The following is a 12,910-nucleotide window of genomic DNA, read 5'->3' on the forward strand; positions in this document are numbered from 1 at the left end:
GCTTGCAGAAACCATTAGAAAGATGTGCAGCCTTCCAAGTTGAACCTCCTTCCCCAGTCCCTCACACACCCCCTTCTCCATGCCTTAGCCCTGATCGGATCACGAAGTCTCCTATCTGACCGGGTATGGGAATGGCTATTAGTCAACCACGCTAAGCCAGTGGTTCTCAAACTTGAGTAAGTATCAGAATCCAGAGGGCTGTTCAAACACAGATTGCTGGGGCCCACTCCCAGAGTTTCTGCTTAGGCAGGTCTGGGGCAGGGCCATGTATTTGCACTTCTAATGAGTTCCCAGGTGGTGCTGATAGTGCACAGACCACATTTTGAAAAGGATTTCACTGAAGCACTGAGTCCCAGAAACAACTTTAGCTGTAATAGTGCAGCCAGCTCTTTAAGGCACGGCTTCTCTCTGCCTTTTTCAGGGTCTTGGACATGCTGGTGTTTGAGGTGATCCTTCGCTCCTTACTCCTCTTGGACAATTTCCCTCTTTCCTGTGGATTCTGCCCTCCTGTGGAGGTTCCTCCTTGTCTACGCATTAAAAAACAAAAACCATTGCCGTGGAATCGATTCCAACTCACAGTGACCCTATAGGACAGAGTAGAACTGCCCACAGAGTTCCAAGGCTGTAAATCTTAACAGAAGTAGACTGCCACATCTTTCTCCTGCTGAGCAGCTGGTGGGTTCAAACCGCCAACCTTTTGGTTAGCAGCCAGGTTCTTAACCACTGCGCCACCAGAGTTCCTTTGTCTACCTTTATTGGGGCTCTAAGCTGAGAGCAGCCCTTCCATCTGAAGTTGAGAGCTTAACTTGGAGCATTTGTTGGCCTTTGCAGTGTTAGGCTAGGACAAGAGGCAGAGAGAAGAACTTTTTTATGGACTGTGTCCCCTTATGGGCCCTCTTGACTCAAGAATGGAATTTCCAAGTGGCTGGGTGGCTGGTATGAAGGTGTGCTTATTGAATAAGATGTTTCTGAGCATCTCAGAGTCACCATGACCGTCATGGCAGTTGTTGTCTGGTGAGACTTCTGAGTTTGTTGCTCACTATAGCCCTGAGCCACTCGAGAGACTGCATTGAGCTCAACCTTGTTGCGTCACTGAGGTCACCTGCTGGGAGGGGCTGGGACCGAAAGAAATCATTTTGTGACCTGAACTGAGAAATCTTTGTTTTGAGAATCAATTCTGGGGGACTGTATAATAGATTGGGAGTCCCTGAGTGTTGCAAATTGTTAATGGGCTTGGCTGCTAACCTAAAGTTTACCCAGAGGTACCTTAGAAGAAAGGCCTGGAGATCTACTTCCAAAAAACCAGCCATTTGGTAATCCTGTGGAGCACAGTTCTACTCTGATACTCATGGGGTCACCATGAGTTGGGATCAACTTGAGGGCAACTGGTTATGGAGTGGTTAAAAGGGAGGACTCTGGGGCCACATGGCCTGGATTCAAATCCCAGCCCAGGGAATCATTAAAAAAAAAAAAAAAAAAACTAAACTAAAAACTTCTTTCCTCTTTTGTATACGAATTTGACTTTAAATTTGTAGCTCATTCTTCCTGGGGAACTCATAAAGGGAGCTTGTCAGCTACATTTAGGCAACATGGCTTATGATAAAGGTGACCTCTGATGGGTAAAGGGCAACGGGACAGGGATACCTATTAATAGCTACTGGGAAGCCATTCATAAATGTGTGCACTACCATTATACATAAATGAGTGCACTACCATTATTGTTGTTATTATTATTGAATGGAGGCCTGGAGGCCCTTTGTCCTCTGGTTCCAGTACGATCTGAACTTCTAACTCACTGTGTGGCTTCAAACAAATGACCTCATTCTCTAAAGACACGCGTTCTTACGGTATATTCTACGTACTCCATTTCTTTGTTGAATGAATTGATGAGCTAGGACAGTCCACTAGATGCCCTTTAGGGTCTCTTCTAATTTCAGATATTTAAGATCTTGGTGTGACATTGAATCAGAGAAGAACTCTGAGGTAGGAGTGGGGGAAAAAGGTGAGAAACCACCTTCAGAGGAAGTGGCATCGGGGGTTAGAGGTCTAGAGCAGTCTGGGAGGGGAATGAGGGTCATCAGGAGGAGTTAGAGGGTATCCAGTGATCCCGCTGACCTATAAAACCAAAAACCACACAGTTGTCAACGAGTCAACTCTGACTCATGGCGGCCCCGTATATGCAGAATAGAACTACACTCCACTGGGCTTTGGTTGTGATCTTTTGGAAGTACATTGCCAGACCTTTCTTCCAAGGTATTTCTGGGTGGGGTTGGATCACCCACTTTTTAATTAGTAGCCCAACATTTAGCCATTTGCGTCACCCAGGGACTCGGAGAGGGATGTAGAAGAGCCTAGGCCTAGAGAAATACTTCATAGAGCCGTTGTTTCCTGGGCAAGACTAAAAGGATCAGAGGGCAGAGGTGTTTGGCTAAGAAAAAATGACTACGTTTGGTTGTTTTGAAGTATTTCTTTGGGACAAACTACAGAGTAGCAGCATACCTCTCTGGATTTTTCTTCGTTGAGGATACCACTCACAGTGGCAGTGGTGCTGAGGATTTATGGCCTCCCAAACCACGGGGGGGAGGAGTTAGCAATGGTTCCAGGCAAGGCTGACCCTAATACTGTATGTTTCTCCCTCCCTCCTTCAGGTCTGAACGCTGGTGCTTTTTATGCCTTGTCCACTCTACTGAATCGCATGGTGATCTTGCACTACCCGGTAAGGGAGTTCCCCAGACATGCTGGTCTCTGGCATGACGTGATTTCCAAGGCTTTCTCCATAGGAGCTGGGCAGCAGTTAACTTTTGGCACCCCCCAGTTCTAGGCAGCGTGGTATGGTGATATGCTTACGTGGTTTGGAGGGAGATGGCCTGAGTCTCAACCCCACCTCTGGTGGCCCTAAATGCTGCTGATGTGATGGTGACAAGCTAGCTAGTATCTCTGAGCTCTTATTTTCTCTTCTGCAAAGGAAGCATAATTATTGCAAGATGATTTTTAGGATTAGAAAGTAAATATCGTGTGTGTGTTTGTGTGTGTATGTCTCTCTCTCTCTATATGTATATGTATTTATGTAAAGTGCATAGCATGGCGCCTGGCAACACAGTAGGTAACTGTGTATGTAGAATCACTTATGAAACATTTAATTCATAAAATATGGGCACAATTTGATTTTGAACTTTTGGTTGCTCAGCTTGAAAGCATTTTTTAAAAATATTTCCAGCACCAGTAAGGACTGGATTCTGGGGATGGGATACTGAATGTCCTTGAGTAAGGAATACCTAAGTCCAACCCTCTTTTGAAAGGGCTAGGATCTTCACAGGGTTCCAGGATAGCAAAAATGGTTAAGTGTGCAACTATTAACCAAAAGGTTGACGATTTAAACCCACCCCGAGGCGCCTCGTAAGAAAGGCCTTGCGATTTTCTTCCAAAAGGTCACAGCACTGAAAACCCTATGGAGTGCAGTCCTGCTGTGCACACGAGTCGGAATCGACACGACGGCAATGGTTTTGGTTTAGGATCTCACACTTGCAGATATGATGGGCCATTATGACTAAGTGTTCCAGTTTTGAAGCTCAACAGGTCCGTGTTTAAATCCCAGCTCTGCACTTAATACTCTGTGACCTTGGGTGAGGAGGTTAATCTCAATGTGCCTCAGTTTATTCATCTGTGGTGTTTCCTAACCTCCTGGTGAGGAATTGTGAGGATTAAATGAGATAATGATAAAAATTATCAGCCCAGTGCCTGGCTCATTCTAAGTGCTCAAAAATACATTTAACTATTATCTTCCTGTTCTTTCAGCCACTTACAGTTCAGAAGAACCACCTAAGAATGGAATATTTGGACATAAGTATTTCAGTTTCCCCATCTGTGAAATGGGAATAGTGATAAATAAGAGAGAAGGGTTGCTGTCAGGATCAAAATTTTAAAAATCTATCTAAAAGAGCTTCTAAGGACACAATGTGATTTATCCTGTCACGCCAGCATCGGGTATCATGCATGCACACCTGGGATTATATTATGTTGGGGAAGCAACCATTCTACAGTTCTCTCCCCAATGGCAACTTCTTACAGCTTCTTCCTGATAATTTCCGAGAATTAGCTCAACCGAAGCCCAAGTGACTTGCCTTTGCCTCTTCGCCTCGTGGTGGCTACACTCTGTTCAGTGTCTTGTCTGTCAGCTGGGTGATCTTTGGGCTGTGATTTTCCCAGGGAGAAGAAGTCAATGCTGGAAGAATTGGACTGACCATCATTCTTGCAGGCATGCTTGGGGCTATGATCTCAGGCATCTGGCTGGATAGATCCAAAACCTACAAGTAAGTGACTTCTCTGCTGGGAGTGGGACTTGGGGGACCCATGTTTTTAAATGATATATTCATTAGCAATGCGACTCCAAATGCTTAGGTATGGCAGCTGGGGGTCTGAGTGGTCAAGCTGGCAGCTCAAATTTATCTTCTCTGAGCCTCAGTTTCCTCATTTATAAAATAGGGAAAGCAGTACCTGCCCTGTGAGGATCATAGGGGGATTAGAAATAAGGGACTTGAAAGCCTAGCTCTGTGCTATCCCCGTCCCTTCCACTGATAGCTTTGTGGAAGGGGCAGATGAAGGAGAAATGAAAGTGTCGAAAAGACGTCCCCTTGGGAAGTCTGTGGAGATGAGGAGGTGATCTCACTGCCCTGTTCCCATGGCTCCCTCTTGAATGCTGTGGGGTTAACGAAAGCACTCTATGGTTAGTCTCGTTTGCAGTGTATTATCTCGCAATTAGAGTCCCTGGGTGGTGAAAACGGTTAAGCATACTGAAATGTTTGAGGTTCGAGTCCACCCAGAGGCACCTCAGAAGAAAGCCCTGGTAATCTACTTCCAAAAAACCAGCCACTGAAAACCCTAAGGAGCACAGTTCTACTCTTGACACACATGGGGTCGCCATGAGTTGGAGTTGACGTAACGGCAACTGTTTTTTTTTTTTTTTTTTAAATCTAGCAATTCCCTATACCTTGTTGGTAAATGTGATGTGCTTTGGACTTGACTGCTCAGTGCACTTCTAAGAGCCCAGAGCAGTCCTCCTAAGATCTTCGTGTATGCCAGGCTAATCCAGAGGTGCTTATTAGAAATAGAGATTCCCGGTTTCTACCCCCAAGGAGGAAACCCTGGTGGCATAGTGGTTAAGTGCTACAGCTGTTAACCAAGAGGTTGGCAGTTCAAATCTACCAGGCACTCCTTGGAAACTGTATGGGGCAGTTCTACTCTGTCCTATAGGGTCGCTATGAGTTGGAATCGACTTGACGGCAGTGGGTTTTTTTGAGTTTTACCCCCATGGATGCCAGTTCATGGATGCATTTGTACAAAGCAACGTTGGTGTCCCAGTTCAGTAGCCACCCTTGCAGAACGTGCTCTGGAGAACAGAGACCCAAAATCCTTTCATGTACTGTCTTTCCAACTCTCCACATGCATTGCGTGTTCAGTTAATGCTGGCTTACGGGGCAGCTGCTAGGGTTGTCCTGCACTGGGGCAGGGTGGCATTTCGGGCTGCCTTGTCAAGGCTTCCAAAGTTCCCAGTGTCTGGAGGCGACAGACAGTGGCAGACCTGTTCTCTGCCACACAAACCCCCTTCTGTGAGGCCCTGGTCAGACTAGGTCTCTCTCTGGCCACTGCAATCAAAGGCCAATTGAGGCCATCCCCAGGGATGTGGCCACCTTGCTTAACACAAGGAGGAGCCTGGCTCAGCTTAATTACCCCTGGTGGAGCCTGGCTGCCATCTCATCTCTGCCATCTGTAGTTGGTTGCTTCAGCCAGAGACGAGGGCAGTGAGGACTGGCCCTCCCTAACCCGGGAACAGCGGTATCCCTTTTTCCAGAGCTTGCTCTGTGGCAGGGGAAGGGGGGATTGGAATGTCAGCTGGGCTGGGATGTGGGCAGACAGAGGATTCAGATAACTTAGGAAATACAGCGAAAGGGCCAGGGAGGACAGGATACTTCCTTAGCCTTCTTCAGGACCTAGATGTCACCACTTCTCCGTGTCATTTGATGTCTAAATCCAGCAGCCAGCATGAGCCACCAACCCAGGCATAGAAAGGAGGACTGTTGGTGGGATGAGAGAGCTCTGGGGTCTGGTTATTTTGGCACCAATTCTCATTCCCTAAACAAAGAAAGAAACAACAGACCACTTGCTGTTGAGTCGATTCTAACTCACGGCAACGCCATGTGTATCAGAGTACCACTGCGCTACACAGGGTTTTCAGTGGCTGATATTTTAGAAGCAGATAGCCAGGCCTTTCTTCTGATGTGTCTCTGAGTAGACACAAACCACTAACCTTAGCAGCTGAGCACATTAGCCATTGCACCACCCAAGGACTTCTTACGCCCTAAAGCTCCCAGATTTGCCCAGTTTGATCTGGAGGCCAGAATTTTGGTGCTGCAGCCTCTTATCTCAGACTGGAGCTACAGATAGGTTTCCTAAACTGGTCAGTGGTTTAGGATGAAACTATGGTTAAACAGACATGGCCAAAAAAAGACTAGCTTCTGAGGAGCTTGTGGGGTCAGTGAGAAAGAGCGGTGATCTTGAAGTTGTTTTCTGCAGGGTAGATGAGAACAGAAGGAGGGGAGTAGGATGAAGGAAAGAGGGGAACCTTCTCCCCTCAGCAGCTGCTTTGAACCACTGGGTAGAAAGGGCATCCTTCAGAAGCTCTGACCTTGAGCTTTTCCAGAGGTACAGCCACATAGTATGTTATTCCTGTGTACAATACTAGGAAGAGCATAGGTGTCAAATCCCAACTCTGGGTTCAAATCCCAGCTTTGCCGTTTGCTCAACTGGTGACTTTGGACAAGGAACTTAACCGATCTGAGCCTCAGCTTCCTCATTTGTAAAATTGGGGATAGTCATACTTTTCTTGCAGGGCTTTTGTTAAGAATGCATGAAATAATAAGTGCATGCCAAGTGCTTAACACAATTTTTAGCACCCAATAAATGTGGGTATTTGTTTGATACAACCATAGTGTCACTCTGCTGGTACCCCCACCGTGTTTTTGGCTTCAGGAAGACGTGTGAAGGCTTTGAGGCTTCGTCATCTGAGTCCTGATGATCATAGCAGGAGGGCAGAGTCTGTGCAGAGCCTGTGCCCTGTAGTGAGTACCCTTAGTGGGTCTGCTTGCAAAGGGAGTCAGGGCAGCAGCAGAGTCCAGAGTGGGCCGTCTGGGAAGAGAAGTGCATGGAGGGGCACAGGCGAGGGAGAGCCTGAAGGAAAAACCAGGGCTTTGCTGGTGGTACTTCTGAGCGAACCAACAAAGGGAAATGTCACAGGGAGGGTTTCTCAGTTTGGCTTTGGAGTCAAGCACTTAGGTCAGAGCTGGAGAATGTTCTCTTTCTCAGTCCCTGCGGGGCATAGTAGTTGAGATTCAACAGGAAAAGCTGTGCTGGGCCTGTGCAAGCGGCAACAGGAAGAACTCACAGATGACAGAGAAAATCTAAAAGATCACTGCCCAGCTTTGTTATGGGGTACTGGGACAAAGCAAACAAGCAGGGTCTGATGGCTTCTGGGGTAGTCCTTCACATCACTGCCGCCTGAGCACAGCTGGTATTTGTCCTGTTTTTTTTGAATGGGGGCTGGGAGAAGAAAGGGCTGTACCCTTCTTGCCTGTGGGTAGGACATGACAAGTCAAGGGGCAGCTTGGTCTGCTTGAGCAGGTCCTGTTGGAAGAGAACAAACATACAGCAAGATGGCTTTATGCTCTCCTGGTCTCTTCGTAGCATTGACCACAAAATAATTCTTGAACTGTGTGATCACTGGTTCAGCATCCATCACCCCCATGGACAGAAAGTTCCCTGAGGTAGATGTCCCAGCACATAGCAGAGGGTTTGATACAGAGCAGATACCCAATAGATACTTGTGGAATGAGCAAATGAATGATGCTGTTGAAGTCAGAATAGTGTAACTCAACTTCTTTGCCTCTACTTATAGGGAGACAACCCTGGTGGTGTATATCATGACTCTGGTGGGCATGGTGGTATACACCTTGACCTTGAACCTGGGACACCTGTGGGTAGTGTTCATCACAGCCGGCACATTGGGGTAAGTTTCATCACCCACCAGTTTAAGTGGAAAATACCACTCCATCTCTCCTAGAGCTGCCAACATCCTAGCAAGCAGTATTGATCCCCTCATTGACTTCTACCCATAAACCAGTTGCCATCGAGTCAATCCCAGACAGAGTAGAACTGCCCCATAGAGTTTCCAGGAAGCGTGTGGTGGATTCACACTGCTGATCTTTTGGTTAGCAACCATAGCACTTAACCACTATGCCACCGGGGTTTCCCCATTGAATTCTAGAGATGTGGAAATGGTGCCCAGGGATCTTGTTTACTTGTAGCACTTCAAAAGGCAGCCTGGTGCTTCCAGGCCCATCCCTGCCGTTGGAATGGAGTGAAGCATGGAGAAAGCCTTCACAGACCTCTGGGAGGCTAAATGTTTAGAAGCCTTTGCCTGGGCCAACATGGGATCATAGAAAGTACACAGGGCTTAGAATCAGAAACTCTGGGTCCTGGTCTTAGTTCTGCTGCTGGCTCTCTGTTAGACCACAGGTATGTCACTTAATCTCTCTGAGCCTCAGTTTCTTCATCTGTACATGAAGATAAGAATGCCTGCCTCATAGAGTTGTTGGAAAAATTGAGTGAGAATAGATGCGAAGGAAGCAAGAAGGATGGAGGTGTGGATATAAGATGTTAGAATTTTCTAAACCTGTTGTATGAGGAAGCATAAGAAACATTGCTCCTTCCATAGGTCTCTTCTCAGCTTCGCCTCCCAGTTATTTAACTGTGGACAGTGCAAGAGTGTGTGTGTGTGTGTGCAAGAGAGAGAGAGAGAATGAGTATGCATATTAGAGAGAGACAGACAGACACACCTCTTGCACTCAGTCCTTCTCAGCCTGCTACTCTCTGGAAAGAAAAAGGAGAACTGTGAGCTCCTCCTTCCAGATACCGGAAAGCCATGGAGATGCTGCTCAATATCCATTGTCTTAGTTACCTAGTGCTGCTATAACAGAAATACCATAAGTGGATGGCTTTAACAAACAGAAATTTATCCTCTCACAGTTTAGGAGGCTGGAAGTCTGAATTCAGGGTGCTGGCTCTAGGGAAAGGCTTTCTCTGCTGGCTGTGGGGGAAGGTCCTTGTTGTCTCTTTTCACTTCTGCTCTTGCGCCATCTTGGCGTCTCTCCTCCCCCATCTTTGCTTCTTTGGCTTGCTTGTTTAATCACTTTGATATCTCAAAAGAGATGGACTTAAGACACACCCTACACTAATCCTGTGTCATTAACATAAAAAGACAGCCCATTCCCAAATGGGATTATACTCATAAGCATAAAGGTTAGGATTTATAACACAGTTTTGGGGGACATAATTCAATTCATAACATCCAGGGACTTCCCACTCCCAGCATGGGGCCTGTGTGCCCAAGACACAGAAGTCTCTCAGCTAAAGGTCGAACACACCAGGCATTCCACCCCTTCTGTAGATGCTGACCCTGTCTGTCATTGATGGTTAGATGTAGAAGCAGGCAACACCAGAGGCCCCCTGAGCACAAGGCCTATATGTGGCCTTCTGGGTTCTCCTTTTCTTTGGAATGGCCATGTTGGGGATGGCCAGGTAGTTCAAAGCACTGGCATGTCTTTAAGGGAAGAAAGAAAACAAGAAAGGGGGTTGTAAGGGAGGAGGTGGACTCCCCACCCTTCTTGTTCTGGGAGTTCACCATCACCTTATTTCTGTGATCTGACCTTCAGCTTCTTTATGACTGGCTATCTCCCGCTGGGATTTGAGTTTGCTGTGGAGCTGACGTACCCAGAATCAGAAGGCATGTCATCTGGCCTCCTCAATGTATCCGCCCAGGTAGGGCTCTTATTTGCCTGCCTGGGTTGGCTGTCGCAGGGGTTCTATTATGGCGGCTCATTTACCCCTATGGGCTAGTAGGCTGGACCCTCTTTTTCAGTCTGTCTTCCTTGTGCCTTTCCAGGTATTTGGGATCATCTTCACCATCATCCAGGGCCAGATTATCGACAACTATGGAACCATGCCTGGGAACATCTTCCTGTGTGTGTTCCTCTTGCTTGGAGCAGTGCTCACTGGTGAGCTGGGGCTTGAGGGCAAGAATGAGGCTTAGGCTGCTCATGGGCAAGGCTTGGACAATTTGGGACCCCAGTGTCTTCGTTCGTTGTACAGATGGGGGAACGTAAGGAGAGGGACAGATGGGATGATTTGTTAGGAAATCTATTTGGGAGGTAGTAACATGGCCTAGTGGAATAAGCATGGGCTTTGGAACCAAAAGACCCAAGTTTGAGTCCCAGATTGTGGCAATGACCTATAGAGTCATTTGACCCTGGGCAACTGATAAACCCCTGGGAGCCTCAGTTTCTTTATCTATGAAATGGAGATTGTTGTGAAGATGAGAGCACTATGTGCAAAGTTCCTGGCAAGCATAAATCATCAATAAACAAGAGCCAATGTTATTATGGGCTTCTGCTTGTCAAGGATAGCAATGATCAAGTTGCCTGATGGTGCCCCAGCTCCCTTGAATATCTGAAGTAGGTTTGGGGTACCTATGGCCCTTAGGAACATGGGAGTTCCCTCTCTTGAATGAACTTTACTATTGATCTGCCTGATGACTCTGTATCTTTGTTTCTCTTCCTCCTTCATTCCTGGACCTCAGCATTCATCAGGGCAGATCTCCGGAGGCAAAAAGCAAACAAAGAAACTCCTGAGATTGTGAGTATGTAGGAGTATGATGGGGCTGAGATCTGGGTCTCAGGCTTTTGATAAAGATGTGGTGACATGGGAGAATGTAGGGGGAATTCCCAAGGTAGACTGGTTTTGTGATGACTGTGAGAACAGCTCAACTCTCACAAGCCTGCCACCCAAAGAGTTTCCTCAATGGGTGTCTTGGCACTGCTTTTCTGCTGCCCTTCCCTGGGCTGTTCTCCTGCTTCCTTCCCTGGTGAGAAAGAGTAGCAGGGCCTGCCTCCTCCTGGCTGCCCTTGCTTGTGTCACTGTTGTCACAGTCTGCTGACCTGTGCCCACCCCTTGGATCCTGAGTGACACCCTGAGATCAGTGGCTGGGGAAGAAAGGTAGGCACTTGATCACTTTGTCCCAGTGGCAGAAGGGGACTAGGAGTTTGATCTAGAACAGAAAAGTGTTTCCCATCTCCTCTCATCGCAGTGAACCATATTAACCAAAATGTAAAATGTCAAATCTGAAAGAATAAAAGGAAATACAAATCTGAGGAGTAAAAGTGGGATATTTCTTTAAAAACAAACAAAAGAACTCATTTTTTAAAATAACAGAGTTAATACATGTTCTTTGAAGAACAATTACAAAGTACAGAAGAGTATATAGAATTAAAAAAAAAATCACTCTTTAATCCTATCATCTAGAGATGAGATGCTGTTATTTTTGCATTTATTTATTCATGTCCGTAAGGGTGGCCATGAGTCAGAGCCAACTTTACAGTAACTAACAACATATTCACATATATATGCGTATGTATATGCATATACGTATGTGTGTGCTTAAGTGTATTTAGATATATATATTTTTAAACAAAAATAGAATCCTACTCTATCTGTTTTTTTACTTAAAATACTGTAAACATTTTACCGGGTCCCTAGTCTTTTATAACATACTTTTAATGATTGCATGGTATTCCATTATATGGATAAACATGACTTGTTTAACCATTTTCCTGTTCATGGGCATTAAGGTTGTTTCCAATTGTTATAAACAATATTGTGAGTCATGGAATAGTGGAAGTTAAATCTTTCTGCATGTTTAAGTACAGAGTTTTCTTGGTAAATGGATCAGTGGTCATGCACATTTTTAAGATTGTTGATGTGTATTGCTAAAATTGTTGTCTACGAAGGCTCCCCTACTACCTGCAGAAAGGCAATACTACCACTTTATACTGCTTCAAGCAGTGTATAAGTGTGCCAGTGCTGAGATCTATCATTTTGAAAAACCTTTGCCAGTTTTCTAAGGCAAAATGGTACCTGGAAGATATTTTCAGTGCTTTAAGGATATGCGTTGGCAGATAGACGATAATCTTTAGCCCTTTACTATTTGTCTTCTTATAACACAGACAGCATCAGGTAGTGTGTGTGCGGAGGAGCCTAGGATAGAAATTCACTGGGAAGGTAGGGAATGCCTTACCGCAGAAGTGAAATTCTCTAAAATGGCGTGAGGCCCATGGCATGGCCACTGTGGACATAGGCTTTCACCTGTGCCATGTATAAGGAACATACTGACGTGGTACACTTTGAGAAAAAGTAACTGTATGTAATAAAACAGAATGGATCTCTGGTGAAAAGGTGTCAATTTGGAATGTGACACATATTGTGTCAGGTGACATGAGGAGATTTGATTTGTAATCTGTGTTATTTTGGCAAATATAGGCAAACAAGAATAAGAATGACCTATAATACACCTAAGGATAACCTAGTAACATTTTGCCTGACTTTTCCTGTGTTGTTTTCTATGGGCATGCATGTGCATATTTGGTTTTCTACCCTGCTTGCTAACTTAATATAGCTTGATACCTTTTCCACACCGTTATACTCTACTACAACCTTATGTTGTACAAATACCAACCAACCAACCTATCACCCTTGAGTCGATTTTGACTCATAGTGACCCTACAGGACAGAGTAGAACTTCCCCATAGGGTTTCCAAGGAGCGGCCAGTGAATTTGAACTGCTTTTTGGTTAACAGCCATAGCTCTTAACCACTGTGTCATTAGAGCGCCATGTCTACATATAGATATTTCCATCTCCTCTTGTTCAATGTTTAGGTTGTTCTAATATTTTACTACCACATATAGTACAAGGATGAAATCCTATTCTTGCAGTCAGATCTTTGCACACATGGACCAGGTTTGTTCA

General features: G+C 45.7%; 1 protein-coding gene across 3 annotated transcripts in view; it reads left to right on the forward strand.

Moving 5' to 3' along the window:
* FLVCR2 (FLVCR choline and putative heme transporter 2) overlaps positions 1-12,910 on the forward strand; it is a 62,190-nt gene that overhangs the window by 44,435 nt on the left and 4,845 nt on the right. For 2 of the 3 annotated variants that reach the window (XM_023546375.2, XM_023546374.2), the window contains 5 exons: positions 2,649-2,716; positions 4,207-4,310; positions 7,949-8,059; positions 9,995-10,106; positions 10,688-10,743. In XM_023546375.2, the coding sequence (XP_023402143.1) occupies positions 2,649-2,716; positions 4,207-4,310; positions 7,949-8,059; positions 9,995-10,106; positions 10,688-10,743 (451 nt within the window). Of the gene's footprint in view, positions 1-2,648; positions 2,717-4,206; positions 4,311-7,948; positions 8,060-9,764; positions 9,871-9,994; positions 10,107-10,687; positions 10,744-12,910 lie in introns of all 3 variants that reach the window. The other variant, XM_023546376.2, reaches the window with a different exon arrangement.

This window comes from Loxodonta africana, chromosome 10, assembly GCF_030014295.1.
Source record: "Loxodonta africana isolate mLoxAfr1 chromosome 10, mLoxAfr1.hap2, whole genome shotgun sequence".
Lineage (NCBI taxonomy): Eukaryota > Metazoa > Chordata > Mammalia > Proboscidea > Elephantidae > Loxodonta > Loxodonta africana.